At 44.4% G+C, this 15,230-nt stretch overlaps 2 protein-coding genes across 6 annotated transcripts in view; one reads left to right on the forward strand and one right to left on the reverse strand.

The window, feature by feature from the left end:
- Positions 1-15,230, forward strand: part of GUCD1 (guanylyl cyclase domain containing 1) — a 319,725-nt gene that overhangs the window by 90,700 nt on the left and 213,795 nt on the right. The gene's annotated exons all lie outside the window — the stretch shown is intronic.
- SPECC1L (sperm antigen with calponin homology and coiled-coil domains 1 like) overlaps positions 2,982-15,230 on the reverse strand; it is an 88,010-nt gene continuing 75,761 nt past the window's right edge. For all 5 annotated transcript variants that reach the window (XM_058158258.1, XM_058158257.1, XM_058158255.1 and 2 more), the window contains 3 exons: positions 11,616-11,732; positions 5,750-5,809; positions 2,982-5,287 (listed from right to left, as the gene is read on the reverse strand). In XM_058158258.1, the coding sequence (XP_058014241.1) occupies positions 5,198-5,287; positions 5,750-5,809; positions 11,616-11,732 (267 nt within the window). In that variant the 3' untranslated portion in view covers positions 2,982-5,197. The remainder of the gene's footprint in view (positions 5,288-5,749; positions 5,810-11,615; positions 11,733-15,230) is intronic.

Raw genomic sequence — 15,230 nt, forward strand, 5'->3', positions numbered from 1 at the left:
TTAGAACTTTGGGCATAATATACTGATACAACAAGGGAAAATGTGTGGCTGAAAGGACGAAATTTATATCGTAATTTAAAAGAGAACTTTTATAAAAGGATATACATCATGTCACAATTATTAGGCAAGTGAGTATTTTGACCATATTATTATTATGCATATTTTCCACTCCCAAGCTGTATAAATGTGAATGCTTAGTGGATATAAGCAGATCAAGATGATGTGTATTTGTGTAATGAGGGAGGGTGTGGCCTAAGGAGATCAACACCCTATAGCAAGGTGTGCATAATTATTAGGCAGCTTCTTTTCCTCAGACAAAATGGGCTATAAAAGAAATTTAACTGGCTCTGAAAAGCAAAAATTGTGAAAGGTCTTTCAGAGGGATGCAGCACTCTTGAAATTGCTAAGATATTGAGGGCATGATCAGAGAACCATCTTTTTGTTTCAGATAGTCAACAGGGTCACAAGAAACATGTTGAGAAAAAAACCTTAACTGCCAAAGATTTGAGAAGAATCAAACATGAAGCTACCAGGGACCATTATCTTCCAGTGCTGTCATATTCCAGAACTGCAACCTACCTGGAGTGCCCAGAAGTACAAGGTGTTCAGTGCTCAGAGACGTGGCCAAAGTAAGGAAGGCTGAAATCCGACCACCACTGAACATACATTGAAACAGCAAGACTGAACCAAATAATAACTGAAGACAGATTTTTCAAAGGTTTTATGGATTGATGAGGAGTGACTCTTAACGGACCAGATGGATGAGCCCATGGCTGGATCAGTAATGGCACAGATCTCCACTTTGACTCAGACGCCAGCAAGGTGGAGGTGGAGTAGTGGTGTGGGCTGGCATTATTGACGATGAGGTAGTTGGATCTTTTCAGGTTGAAGATGGACTCAAAATCAACTCCCAAACCTACTGCCAGTTTTTAGAAGAGACTTTCTTCAAGCAGTGGTACAGGAAAAAGTCAGCATCTTTCAAGAGGACCAGGACAATGCTCCAACACGTGCATTGACCAGCCAGGCCTTAAAGATGAAAGAATGATGACATGGCTTCACCTGACCTAGGCCCTATTGAGAACTTGTGGGCCCTTCTTAAACGGGAGATTTACGGTGAAGAAAATACAGTTCACCTCCCTGAATGGTGTCTGGCAGGCGGCGGTTGCTGCTGCACAAACAGTTGATCAAGAAACTGACAGACTCCATGAACTTAAAGCTCATGACTGTTATTGAAAAGAAGGGTGGCTATATTAGTCACTTTAAAAAAAAAAGTCAGAAATATTTGTACATTTTGAGTTATTATTCTCACTATTATTGTTGTTGTTAGTTGCGAAGCCGTGTCTGACCCATCTCACTTTAACAGATGAAAATAAATGAGAATGGTAAAAATTTTGTTTTTCATTTAGTTGTATAACTCTGCACACTAATAGTTGCCCAATAATTGTACACACCTACATATTCTCCTAAGAAAGCCATAAACTCACTTTTACTTTCTTAAATATTCAGGTTTGAGGTTTATTAACATTTTGGATTGACCACTGGAGAGCACTGTAGTTATTCAATAACAAAATTAATCCTCCAATACAGCTTGCCTAATAATTGTGCACACAGTGTAGTTGATGTAGGACTCCAGAATTATCCAGAATGTACAAAGGTACTTAAAATTTATGTTGGAAATGTGGATAACATGAAGGGACATACTATGCCTGGTAGACTTGCTAAAAGCCAGAACATTTTGGGTTCAAATATATAGGGCAATGCAAGCATTTAAAAAAAATTAATATTCAGTTGAAAGCAGAAATCTTCTTGTTGTGATTAACAGACCAATAATTAGAAGAGTTATGGGAGACTTATAGACGGTAACTGCTGCAAGATTATTACTGGCATATGCAAAAAAAATGAACAGACTCTGAAATGCTCACAATGGAGGAATGGCTGGTGAAGATGACAGGATTAGCAGAGATGGCAAAACGGCCCTGTTTGATTTAAAGAAGGACAATAATTACATTTATTACTGGCTGGAAGCCCCTGATGGACTTTTTGCTGAAAGGAAGAAAGAAAAAAATGTGCCTCCCACCTCGCAAGACCTCTGGAAAGCTTTGTCGCCTTCCATTCCTACCTTAAGGGCAGATGCCAGGAGGTAATTTTGGGAGTGCCCACCTTCTCTCCATGGCCTTGGGCTATGGAAGACTACCAGGCCCTCCTCTGCCCCCCCCCCCCCCACTTATGAAGGTGGGATCAACTGGAATTCTGGAGCTGGGTATTATTTTATGGGATAACCCTGAGATGTTTATGCCTCGTGGTCAGAGGTGTTGACTCTATGGGAGACTCCGGCTTTGGATAAGATGAAGAAACTAAAGCTAAATCCAGGGAAGTCCTAAGGGACTCCTGGTTGGTGATGATTTTTTCTATGCGGTCATAGACTTACCTGCTCCTCCTGAAAAAGCAGACTCACGGGGTGGGGCGTTATATCCGAGAGCCTAGTCGTTCCTCAAGTGCTCAGATGAGATTTGTGGCAAGGGATGCCTCCCTCCCTAGATTATTATGCATGGGTAATACAATTTACGTGGGGATCTCAATGTAGGAAGAAGTATCTTGAGAAGGGACTGCCCCTCAGTAACCACACCCAAACAACCATCCTCTAATTCCAGAAGAGGAGAAAAGGTGAATGTGGGCAGGAACCCTGTCACCGAATAGGGGCCTCTGTGTGTGTGAGGCCCCCCATGGCAGGGATAGCCCAAGGCAGCTAGGCCGTAAGTTGCCTAAACTCCTGTTCTTGTTGGAAGACAGTAATAAGGATGAACCATCTGAATTCCCACTGGACAAAGACTTTGAAGGAGAAACGTGGGGCTTCCCCTCTGGTTCACCATGGCCTCTCTCTCTCTCTTCCCCTCCCCTTCCCCTTCAGGCAACTTCCCCAAAGAGTAATGAGGAAAATCAAAATACTGACAAACAGCACCATTTACTGAAACATAGAAACATTGAGCAGAGCAACTTCTTTTATCGCATATTCAAAATATTTAATAAGACAAAAGTAACAAGAATATATTTTTACATAAGTTAGTTGTTTTTTAGAAGATGGCTAAAGAATTCAAGAATATTTAAAGAATCTAACAAAGAACTTCCCTGTTAAGCATTCTTCTATTGTAGAGTAAGAAGCTTCTTTAGATGTCTTTCACCCTTTTGAGTGCTTTCCTTGATAAAATATTTTTTTTGTTGAGATCTTAATATAATTCCATCTTTATCAAAAGTTACAGATCGTCACTGCCAGAAAGCAAGTCAGACGCTCTCTCTGCCTGTCATTCTCCCTTTCACTGAGGCCTGCTTCCCTCCCTCGAAGGCCAGAGCAAGAACTCCTGGAGCGATTCCTGTATAAAACTCACCTCACTGTTGCTGGGCTACAATGAGTTGCCATCTGCTTAGAAGAAAAATATATATCTTCTTATAGGATGCAATACAATTGTGCGGCGGGGTGGGGGGGTGGGGAGGAACAGGACGGACACAGGACACAAGGCCTCATTAATTTAGACTCTGGAAGAAGAGACGAAGGCTGCCTGCCTGCCTGCCTTCCACCCCCATCACCTCCAGAGGGTTCAGGGGTGGCCAGGACAATGTTTGGTGCAAAGGCTCCTTTTAAGACAAACGGAAGAATGCTGGGGGGCCTAGAGCAGGCTCCCCGTGTATTTCCTCCCATGCCAATCTCCACGGAAGGGATCCCAAGGCAAATCTGTTGGTATTTGCAGGCTCCTTCCGGAAAACCAGAAACAGAAATCGGGGGGGGAGCCCACTAGGCAGTTTGTAAAATGTTTTTGTGCTGTGAATGACGTACAAGAGGCACAAGAAAACTTTTTGGCTACATTCTTCAGAGTTCATTCTGACTAGTTGCAGGACCTAGTCTGGTTTCAATGCCTGTCCACAGCGTTTTCGAGGCGAAATTGTGGAACTGGATTATATTCTCAACAGCTCACTTACTGGCAACATTCAGTCCTTTGCCAGGCACATCCAAGAATGCAAAATTACATTGAGTGGGAAAAGCAAAGTACATTTGCAAACAAAAGGTAACAGACTTGTATTCAAAAAGGCAAGGGGTTTTCTTCCGGCGTGAGCAGATTTGACCCTTGGCCCCTCCATGGAAGGGGGAGAAATCCTTTATTTCATTGCCCAGCAGCAAATCCTAGCACTGTCTCTTTGCCAAGGCCTCCTGGGGGAGGGGGGTCACTAGACACTCTGTGGAGCTCCCTGGTCCTGGAGGCTGCGGCGGTTGCTCTCCCCAGGGTCAGGTGAGGCACTCGCCTCCCCCCACACGGTTGAGGCCAGGTTGATTGAAAGCCCCAGGCGGAGATCCAAAGTTGTCCTTCCATCTCCTGATCAGGATCAATTCCACCTATTAAACCAGTTTTAATCCAAAGGGCAGAGCCTGCAGAGCCGCACAGGGAGAGCCCCAGAAGCCCCTTTTCCTTCCACCCATACACAGGAGCAGCAGCTAAGCCACTTGCAGACCCCCCACGGGGCAAGAACGTTACACTGACCAGTTTTTGAAAAGCTTATCCTGTCCTGTGACCCAAACATTCTCTTCATCTGAAACAATCTTATCTGGAGCACCACCAAAAAGAAAAGCCAAGAAAGAAGTCAACTGATCTCCGTATGGTTGTCTCCTGGAATCTGGGGGTGATCTGCCTGCTCTCCCAGATCCCCCCATTTAATTGAGGCAGGGCCTTTATTACAATCGAACCTCGGAAGAGGCAGCCTTAAGACACGGACTCCTCGGCTGCGCACAGCCCTGGTGAGACAGCACCTGCGGTCAGGTGAATGTGGCAAGGAGAAGGCACCTTTGCACTTCTTTTTCTGAAGAGACTGAGATGATCTCAAATGGCTTTGATGAGGTTACAAGAAGCCACTTCTTCTGCTCTGGGGAGCAAAAATAATATTTACCGAACCTTTTGGAACATTTTCTAAAGAAAGTCTTTGTGATACAATCAGATGACCTTCTTTAGTCTTGTGCTTTTTCCAGCTTATATTCAGTTTAGTCTCTGGCAAGAAAAGGACGAAATCTTCGTTAACACTTAATGTTGAGTTTGCCCAATCATTCTGGTAACTAAACCTGGCTCGCTCAACTGACCAGAGGGGTCCACCAAAAGAGGCCAGTTGGTTTTAGGGTACAGTCTTGCGTTTCTGCTTCTCTCCATTATTCCTGTTCTCAGGTTTCAAAGTATTTGTAAATTGCTGTGACGTAGAGCATAACATTCTGCCAGTCTGGACGCTCCATTCGTACCATTTCATTAATATCCTGCCAAGAAAACAAGAAGAAAAAAACAGAAACATAAAAAGATGCCAGTCATGTAGAAGTAACTTCTTCCCCTCTGAATATAAGCTTGTCTACGGTAATAAGTAAAACTCTGCAGTCTTTCGGCTACAGAAAAAGCTGTATCTGAAAGCAAGTCAGGGCCGAGCTGCTTTCCTTACACCAAAGGCCCGGCTGGCACTTAGACAGTCTTTGCTACCGGTCTACGTGAACCACCTTCAGCACTCATCTGCAAAGAGAGTAGTGGCTTGTGATGTCATCAGATCTTCCTATTGGGTTTTGTGGGGGAGAGAGGTAAAGAGAGATGGGGGAAGAAACAGAGGGGTGGGGAGAGAGGGAGAGGCTGCCCTTCACAGGACGGCCTTCTCCAAGCCTCAACTTCACACTGTCTTCAATGCCTCAGACTGCCATTTTGGCCCAAATGGGATCATCTCTGCACAGACTTACCAAAGTGGATTTGATGCCAACACTCTCAGCAGCCTGGAAAGCCAGTGTGAAGTTTCTTCTCTGAAACAGAGTTTATTTATTTATTTATTTATTAAACTTTTATACTGCCCTTCTCCCGAAGGATTCAGGGCGGTTTACAGCCAATAAAAAACATATACAAGACAAAAGTTAAAACATAATTAAAAAACTGATTATAAATGGCCTAATAAAGTTAAAACAATACAAAACCACTCTAAAACCCCCACATTTCCCATCAAGCTAGTCCCGCAAGGTGAAATAAGAAAGTCTTGAGCTCGCGTTTAAAAGACCGGAGGTCGGGAAGTTGGCGCAACCCAGGAGGCAACTCGTTCCAAAGAGCAGGGCCCCCCACAGAGAAGGCCCTCCCCCTGGGGGCTGCCAGTCTACATTGTTTGGCTGACGACACCCTGAGGAGGCCCTCCCTATGGGAGCGCGCAGGCTGATGGGAGGCTATAGGTGGCAGTAGGCGGTCCCGTAAATAACCCGGTCCTATGCCATGGAGCGCTTTAAAGGTGATAACCAACACCTTGAACTGCACCCGGAAGACCACCGGCAACCAGTGCAGACTGCGCAGGAGAGGTGTTATATGGGAGCATCGTGGTGCCCCTTCTATCACCCGCGCAGCCGCATTCTGGACCAGTTGACGTCTCCTGGTGCACTTCAAGGGGAGCCCCATGTAGAGAGCATTGCAGTAGTCCAGGCGGGAAGTGACAAGAGTGCGAAGGGAATCCCAGTCAAGGAAGGGACACAACTGGCGGATCAGGCGTACCTGATAAAAAGCTTCCCTGGCGACGGCTGTCGTATGTTCTTCTAAAGACAGCCAATCGTCCAGGAGAACGCCTAAGTTGCAAACCCTCCCCCTGGGGGCCAGTGATTCGCCCCCAACAGTCAGCGATGGAGTAAGCTGGCTGTACCGGGAAGCCGGCATCCACAGCCATTCTGTCTTGGACGGGTTGAGCTGAAGCTTGTTCTTCCCCATCCAGACCCGCACGGCCTCCAGACACCTGGACATCACGTCGACGGCTTCATTGGGGTGGTTAGGGGTGGAAATGTACAGCTGCGTATCATCAGCGTACAGATGATATTCCTCCCCAAAACCACAGATAATCTCACCCAGCGGCTTCATATAGATGTTGAACAGGAGAGGCGAGAGAACCGATCCCTGGGCACCCCACATATGAGGTGCCGTGAGGTCGATCTCTGCCCCCCCCCACGCCAACACAGTCTGCGAATGGTCGGAGAGATAGGAGAACCACCGAAAAACGGAGTTAAGTCACAGTAAGTAAGCAAGCGCAAATAACTTAAATATGAAAAAAATGGCTTAAAGGTCTTCCCTCTTCATCACTGCTAGATAGTCCTCAACCTGCAACTACAATTGAGCCCAACATTTCTGTTGCTAAGCAAAGCATCTGTTAAGTGAATTTTGCTCCTGCTTTCAACCTTTTTGCCATAGTTGTTAAGCACATGGTCATTATGTGAATCTGGCACTGATTTTGCTTGTCGGAAACCAGCTGGGAAAGTTACAAACGATCACGTGACCCCTTGACAATGCAACGGTTGTAAGTACATGCCAGTTGCCAAGCACTCAAATTTTCATCACGTGACCATGGGCATAAGTGTGGAAACCAGTCATAAGTCACTTTTTTCAGTGCTGTTATAACTTAGAACAGTCATTAAACAAATGGTGGTAACTCGAGCACTACCTGCCCCTGAAGGGCCCCTGGTGCTCTCTGAGCTTGCTTGCTGTCGCCTCACAGGGGCCACTTTGGGGAATGAAACGTCTGCAAGAAAACAAGGAAGCCCTGAGCTTCAAATATTCTCCTTCATTAGTACGACCTGTACACTTTTACAAAAAAATTGCAGTCTCCTTCGCCTTTCACAATTTATGAAAAATTATCTAATGCAAATAAAAGATCCAAAATGGATCTTGGGAATTTGAGACATTTTTCCTAGAACTAAGGAGAAATTTCCAAATGCTTAAAACAATTGATCAGTGGAACAACTTGCCTCCATAAGTTGTAAATGCTCCAACGCTGGAAGTTTGTAAGAAGAGATTGGAGAGCCATTTGTCTGAAATGGCAGAGGGGCTTCCTGCCAGAACAGGGAGTGGGACTAGAAGACCTCCGAGGCCCCTTCCAATTCTGTTATTCTGTCAAATATGCTTGTGGGTGACCTTGTAGTGGCAGAGATTGAGGGACAGAAGGCTGCTGGAGATGAAGGCAGGCCAGCCCTGTGACAAGCGGAGACGCTGAGGTGAGAAAGGGAGCGCCGGCAGGGCCCACGGAGGGAGGGAGGGAAGGCAGGCAGGAGGGCACGAGGCCCACTTCCCACACACACCAGAGGTTCCAAATTCTGTTTTTTTCAAGGTGGAAATGCGTTTTATTAATAGCCCTGTAGGAGCCTTTCTCAGTCAGCAAAATTAAGCCCAGTCCTGGAAGACGACCTCTCGCCTTATGCAGGATTGGCAGCTACAGCCTGGGCACTCCAGGAAAAGGCTCTTTCCTCCAATACAAATGTGAATTCTCTCTCTCTCTCTCTCTCTCACACACACACACACACTCCTTTCTTTCTCCTCTTTTTTTCCCAGGCCTCCATTTTCTCTTCACTGTTTCAGAGAATCCTCCCGGGGTCCAGGCAGCCCCTGATCTTTCTCTGACTGCCATAACTCAGAGGAAAGCCTGACAGTCTACGGGGGCAGAAAATCGGGAGACAACAAATGGCTTTTTAATAAATATTTGTTAGTCAGAAAAGGGGCCAGCAGTTTTGCAACTCTGGGGCTCCTCTGAAAGTGCTTCACTGAGGCCAGGAGCACAAGGCTGTGAGCAGACCCCCCCCCTCCATCTGCCCCCCCACTTTTGCGGCCAAGGCTCTTTCTCAGAAAACTAAGCAAGCCTCTGCCTGTTCATCCTGCTCGGGTATTTTGATAGTTCGCTTGTCCACCATACAGTTTTGCTTTACTTCTGATATTTGCTGTCATAAACAGTTATTTACTTAAGATACTTTTATCGTTCTCTTGTAAATCATTTAAACTTCAAGAAGCAAGAAATAAATTTAAAAAACAGTAACAATTTATACTCAAGTGTTACCAATGGTCGCTGAGGAAAGCATCTTCTCCCCTTACGGTTTAACAGAGTAACAGGATTGGAAGGGACCTTGGAGGTCTCCTACTCAAGCCAGAAAACCTGCATCATTTCAGACAAATGGTTGTTGTCCAAACTCTTCTTAAAAACCTCCAGTGGGGGAGCACCCACAATTTCTGGAAGCAAACTGTTCCACTGATTAATTGTTCTCATTGTCAGGAAATTTCTCCTTAGTTCTAGGCTGCTTCTCTCCTTAATTATTTTCCATCCATTGGGTCTTATCCCGCCTTCTGGTGCTTTGGAGAATAGGTTGAGCCCTTTTCCTCTTTGCCACCCCCGTAGGCTTTGGAAGACGGCTATCGTATCACCCCTCGTCCTTCTTTCAATTAACTAGCCATTCCCAGTTCCTATAACTGTTCTTCATATGTTTTAGCCTCTAGTCCCCTAATCATCTTTTTTGCTCTTCTCTTTAAATGAAAGCCACCAGCGTCCCTTTGGATAGCGACAATGAGATGGGAGGCATATAAATTTAATAAATAAGCATATTTGCAGAGCCTCCCTTGGACACAATCACTCCAGTCTGTTCCAAGCGGGATGCCTGCTAGGATGCAGGTCAAGGGGAAATGACTGGGCTGCAGCCTTGTCCAGTTCCTCTTGAGCTGACACTAAGAGAAAGAATGGCAGGTGCACAAAGGGAGCCGTGAAGGCTGTGCCCAGAAAGAAGGTTCCTGTCAGCCTCCGCTCTAATCTTCGTATACTTTTGAATAGTTTATAGCAGTAGATAGAATGTGAAATGTTTATGCTGTATTATCTAACAATTATAGGAATCAGATGTATCATATCACTGTACATGGTAGGGGAAGGGAGCCTATTATGAGTGTCGGCTGACATAACCTTGTGGGGGGGGGATTAACGGCTGAGGATGAATAACGCGGGTTTTTCCTAACTGAAACTGCATTCCTCGAATGACTGACAACTAGAGACCTGTGGAAGAAGATTACCACGAGGGGCCGAGAAGGAGTTGGCATTGGACCAGACCAGCCTGACCTCCTGAAGGAGGAGGGACAATTGGGGGGGATATGATGTGTTAGCCTTATTCTGTTTCAGATCCAACTTTATACGCTGCCATCATGACTGTAGCTAGTAAAAGTACTTGTCTTTAATTCAAATGAAGTCAAGGTGTTTTCTTTCTTAGCTATAATCAGAGGTAGTCTGACATTAAGTTGGATTTTATGGATTTTATTCCATGTTCAAAAATACCCTCCTCAAAGACCCTAGCAAAATTGTTTGTACAACACATTTATAGACTCCACGGAGTTCCTGACCGCATTATTTCAGATCGAGGAGTTCAATTCACTTCTCACTTTTGGAAAGAATTTTTACGACTTATTGGCTCCACCAGGATTAAGCTCCGCCCATCATCCCCAGACTAATGGAAGTTGTGAACGTTCGAACTCTGTACTAGAACAATATTTACGTTGTTATATTAATTACCAGCAGGACAATTGGGCAGACCTCTTACCCTTCGCTGAGGTTGCCTATAACAACTCAGTTCATAGTAGCACCGGATTTACTCCTTTTAAAATAGCTTCAGGTCAAGATTTTGTACCTATCTCTGAACTTCCAAAAGAAGAAACCACAGTTTCCTCTTTGTCAGAATGGATAGATCAAATACAAAGCACCTGGAAAATGACTCAAGGCAATTGACGATGCTCACCGTGCACATAAACAACAAGCAGATAAGAAAAGATCCCCTGAGAACAAATACAAAGTGGGTGATAAAGTTTACCTTTCCACAAAATATCTTCAAACCACCCAAAAATCTAAAAAACTTGGACCCAAATATGTGGGACCTTTCTCCATAGTGAAAATCATCAACCCCGTGACTGTACAACTGGACTTGCCAAAAACACTTAGGCGAATTCACCCCGTTTTCCATGTGAGCTTGTTAAAACCAGAGCATACTTCCACTCTCGTGCAACCCATACACCCCCTCCTATACCTATTCTCATAGAGGGAGAACAGCATTTTGAAATTAAAGAAATATTAGATTCACGGAAACATAGAAATAAAATTCAATATCTCGTTGCTTGGAAACACTTCCCCTTATCCCAAGCTGAATGGGTAAACAAAGAAGATGTTCGGGCTTCCGAAAAGATAGCACAATTCTATAAAAAATATCCTGACAAACCCTAACTTCTCTTTTTTCCTTTCTAGGACTGACGTCCTTGTTGCAGGAGGGCCGAATGTCAGCCTCCGCTCTAATCTTCGTATACTTTTGAATAGTTTATAGCAGTAGATAGAATGTGAAATGTTTATGCTGTATTATCTAACAATTATAGGAATCAGATGTATCATATCACTGTACAGGGTAGGGGAAGGGAGCCTATTATGAGTGTCGGCTGACATAACCTTGTGGGGGGGGGATTAACGGCTGAGGATGAATAACGCGGGTTTTTCCTAACTGAAACTGCATTCCTCGAATGACTGACAACTAGAGACCTGTGGAAGAAGATTACCACGAGGGGCCGAGAAGGAGTTGGCATTGGACCAGACCAGCCTGACCTCCTGAAGGAGGAGGGACAATTGGGGGGGATATGATGTGTTAGCCTTATTCTGTTTCAGATCCAACTTTATACGCTGCCATCATGACTGTAGCTAGTAAAAGTACTTGTCTTTAATTCAAATGAAGTCAAGGTGTTTTCTTTCTTAGCTATAATCAGAGGTAGTCTGACAGTTCCTGGCACAGACAGGTTTGGGTAGCATACCTTGTCCTGACTGTTCAGCTCCTGGTAGGGAATGTGTGCCGGGAGGTAAGTATGGAGGACGGCACAGAAAGCCAAGCCATCGTTCCAGCTGCTGCTGAAGTTGGTGATATCGATATTCTAAAACGGGGGAAACCAAAGCAGGTAAGAGAAAGGATGTCTTCTAGGAGCTTATATTCTTAGACCCAAAACACAAGTAAAGATAAAATGGAACAGTAAGCAAATAAAAACAAAGGAGGGAGAGGAGCATGGGCTGCTAGCCTCCAAGAATCACAGAGTCACTTAAGCAATCACAGCCAATCTGCATCAGAAACGGGAAACCAAACCGGAGCATCCCTGAGGGATGGATGTTTGTCTGCTTCAAAATCCCCGCTGTGTCTCTGGATGAAGGGATGCCCTGCCTAACTGCTCTTCCCTCCACGCTTTGCCCTCTGCGATGCCCTAGGAGGAATGCCAGCTCCTTCTCTTTCTCTTTGGGGTTCTCAGCTTCCACTCATACAAGCATCCTCCTGCCTTTCTTGACCTTGCATCAGGTTCTCTCTGCATCATTTCACACCCTGCGGCTTCAGGGTTTTAGCAAGCAAATTGTGACTCTTTTTATAAAAGTTTACATGTTGGGTTTATATGGAAGAAGAGCATCTTTCAGCCATTTACACAAACCACGTTTTGCACTTTTCTCTTGTTTTGCTTTGCCTCTACTTGGGTTCTTCTCTCCCAAGGCAACCCTGCCTACAGGATGTCGCCAAATCAGATTAAAGCCCCAGAGGAGCCTCAGAGAAGAGATCCCTTCCATCCCTCTGATCACTATTAGATCTACGACTTGTACGTGAGAAGTCTGAAAGTGATGCAGCTACACAATGGGAATTTTAAAGAAGATTGAATGTGGCTCCACGGCCCCCCGCCCCCCACCCCAAAGGACATTCTTAGAAATACAGGGGCTGCAAAGCACGAGGTGGACGGTGTTCTCACTTGATTTCGTTTGTCTCGTAGATGGTGAGAAAATGCTTAGCGCTCAAACCCATCCATTGGGGATCTCTGCCATAGTCAGTAACCTCTGGCAGCCCTGGAGATTACTTAGGTTCTTGATACATTTGGGAGGATGTAAACTTCCCCTGATCCGGGGGTTTATATGAGATCATTTCAACTATTTAAGGTCACTGGCAAATGCCCAACTATGTTTAACGTTAATTCTAAGCAATCAAAGGTAGATGATGATTTCTGCAAAGGCGCTTGTAATAACGTTACAGGTTTACGGAAGAACTGCTGACTGACGGCAACCTTGCTACCATCCATGGCACTGTTTGCTCAATTTGCTAAGCCACCGACAACTAAATGCTGAGGGCTTATCTCTCTTTGTGCGATTCTCAAACACCAGGGCATGAGGTCTCTAACATTTTGCTGAGAGACCACTTAGAAATCGGCTACACAGGTTGCTAAGTTTTTTTCTCAATTAAATATATTTGTCAGCACAGAAATGTCAGTATGGGTAACTATTGCCAACCAATATTCGGTAAGCAATTGTATTTCTCTGTATGCAGGATTAATTCCACTATCAGGTTGGTTTATGTATTTGTTAACGAGACAATCCTTCTCTGACAATATTATTCTGTTTGTTCCTTTCTATTGTAAATGGAAATGTGTATCAAAATATCAGAAAACTACAGCGACATTTGATAGCTGCAGAAACAAACCGCTGGATTAACTGCCCTTTAATGGAGTCTGCAGACTGACTAAGGGCTGGGAAAATGCAGTCACAATGTAAATGGGAAAAAACTAATTCTCCAGAAATAAATGAACAATTTTCTGAATTTGGACCATCTACAGCTACACGTGTAAAAAGAAATAGAACAAAAAAAATATCAATAAATCTTTTTATAGACATATCTTGATTAAAAAGATCTATCTAAATATAAAATATAAAAGGCAAAGAAACTCAACCCCCTTCCCATAAAATGATTCCAAGTGATGTCAGAATCCTCTTTAAGGTGCCTGTTTGGGATTCACAATACTGTAAACCACTTGACTTTGTTAAAGAAAACAAAAGTATAAAAAACAAACAACTACAACTTGTCATTAATTCCTGAGGTACTTTCCTAACAGAGTTTTCTTTATCTAACTGGTGTCAGATCTGCCAGAAACACTCTTTTAGTCAAGTGGCAGTGAGATTATGAAATGAAGCAGAATACATCCAAAGTAAATATTTATGGTATAGGAATCAGGCACATGTTTACTAACTGGGTGGCAGTTAGGAGGAGTCTGTCTTTATTGTATTTCGAGGAAAATATACAATAATTAAATCCCTCTTTGGGTTAGGATTAGGGTATTAATGCTAATGGAGGGGCTAGTGCCCAACAAGCAGGTTACATTTTTAACAGTTTTGCAAAACTGTACAGTAACTGTATGGTGCCAGATACACACACACACACACACACACACACACACACACACACACACACACACACACACACACACAGAGTCTATTCTTTCGTTCCATAGCAAAAAGGAGGACGTGTTGACCAACAACTCCATGAGGTTGAGATTCCTCTCCAGAAACCCCCTGGCCAGAATGGCAGCCGCTTAAAAAAATATCAAGCAACCAGGCAAATGAATGGCAAAGCAATCGGTGCCCACAGGTTGGCTACAGAATGAGTTTGGAGCATTTAAGGATGTGGCGTCAACTATTTGATGGGCCTGGAGAACTCAGAAGAATCGTTCCACTTGGGCCATTTTAACAGAATCTGAAAAAAGTTACTATTATTCAAATTTCACTGATTTTTAAGCTGATGCAATTAACCTTTTTCAGGGTTGTTTGATAAAAATAAAAGATAAATGTTTTAAAACATTTTCTAACACAAGTGACCTCACAACCAACATGCAGATAATAATAGGGAGGACATATGTTAATTAATGTCATTCCACTAAGTCAGGGTCCCCAACCTCTGGACCGCAGCCCACTAGTGGGCCACGTGGTGTTTGCAACCAGACCACGGAAATGGCGGGCGAGTGCACATGCCTGCATCCCCGTTTCCATGAGCGTGAGCATGTGCACGTTTGCTCCATTTGCATGAGCAGCATGCAGACCACATGCCACTCCCAAAAATGGAGCTGTGAGCAGATGCTAGGTTGCCGGCTGCTGATATGGGACCATCCCCTCTACCCCCACCTGCCCCCGGTCCGCAAAGCTGAAAAGGTTGGGGAATTCTGCAAAGTGATCCAAAGAGGATTTGTACTGCAAAATGTTTTACACTGTATTGTTGAATGCTGATCCTGGTTATTCTTAGAAATATTGTTTTTATTCTAATTCTGTACTGTGGACATTCTTGTTGTCTACTGAATAGGCTTGTGACAGCAGTTGGGAGCACAATTGCCATGGTTAAAAGACGCGATCATCAAGGGCAATGTCATGTGACTGTGCTGCTTATGATGGCAGTTCCAGCAGTTCCCACTGCTGTCACTGAGATGTGCATGGGTTGTTAAGTGAGGACTTGACAGTGACCTATGACCTCCCCACTGATGTTGCTTGTAGGTAGCCAGCAGAGAGTGTCAAAAATTTCAATTGTGTGATTGCTGCCGCATCCGGGTGCCCGCATTTCATTCCATGACTGTGGGAACACTGCC

The sequence above is a fragment of the Ahaetulla prasina genome, chromosome 15 (assembly GCF_028640845.1).
Source record: "Ahaetulla prasina isolate Xishuangbanna chromosome 15, ASM2864084v1, whole genome shotgun sequence".
Lineage (NCBI taxonomy): Eukaryota > Metazoa > Chordata > Lepidosauria > Squamata > Colubridae > Ahaetulla > Ahaetulla prasina.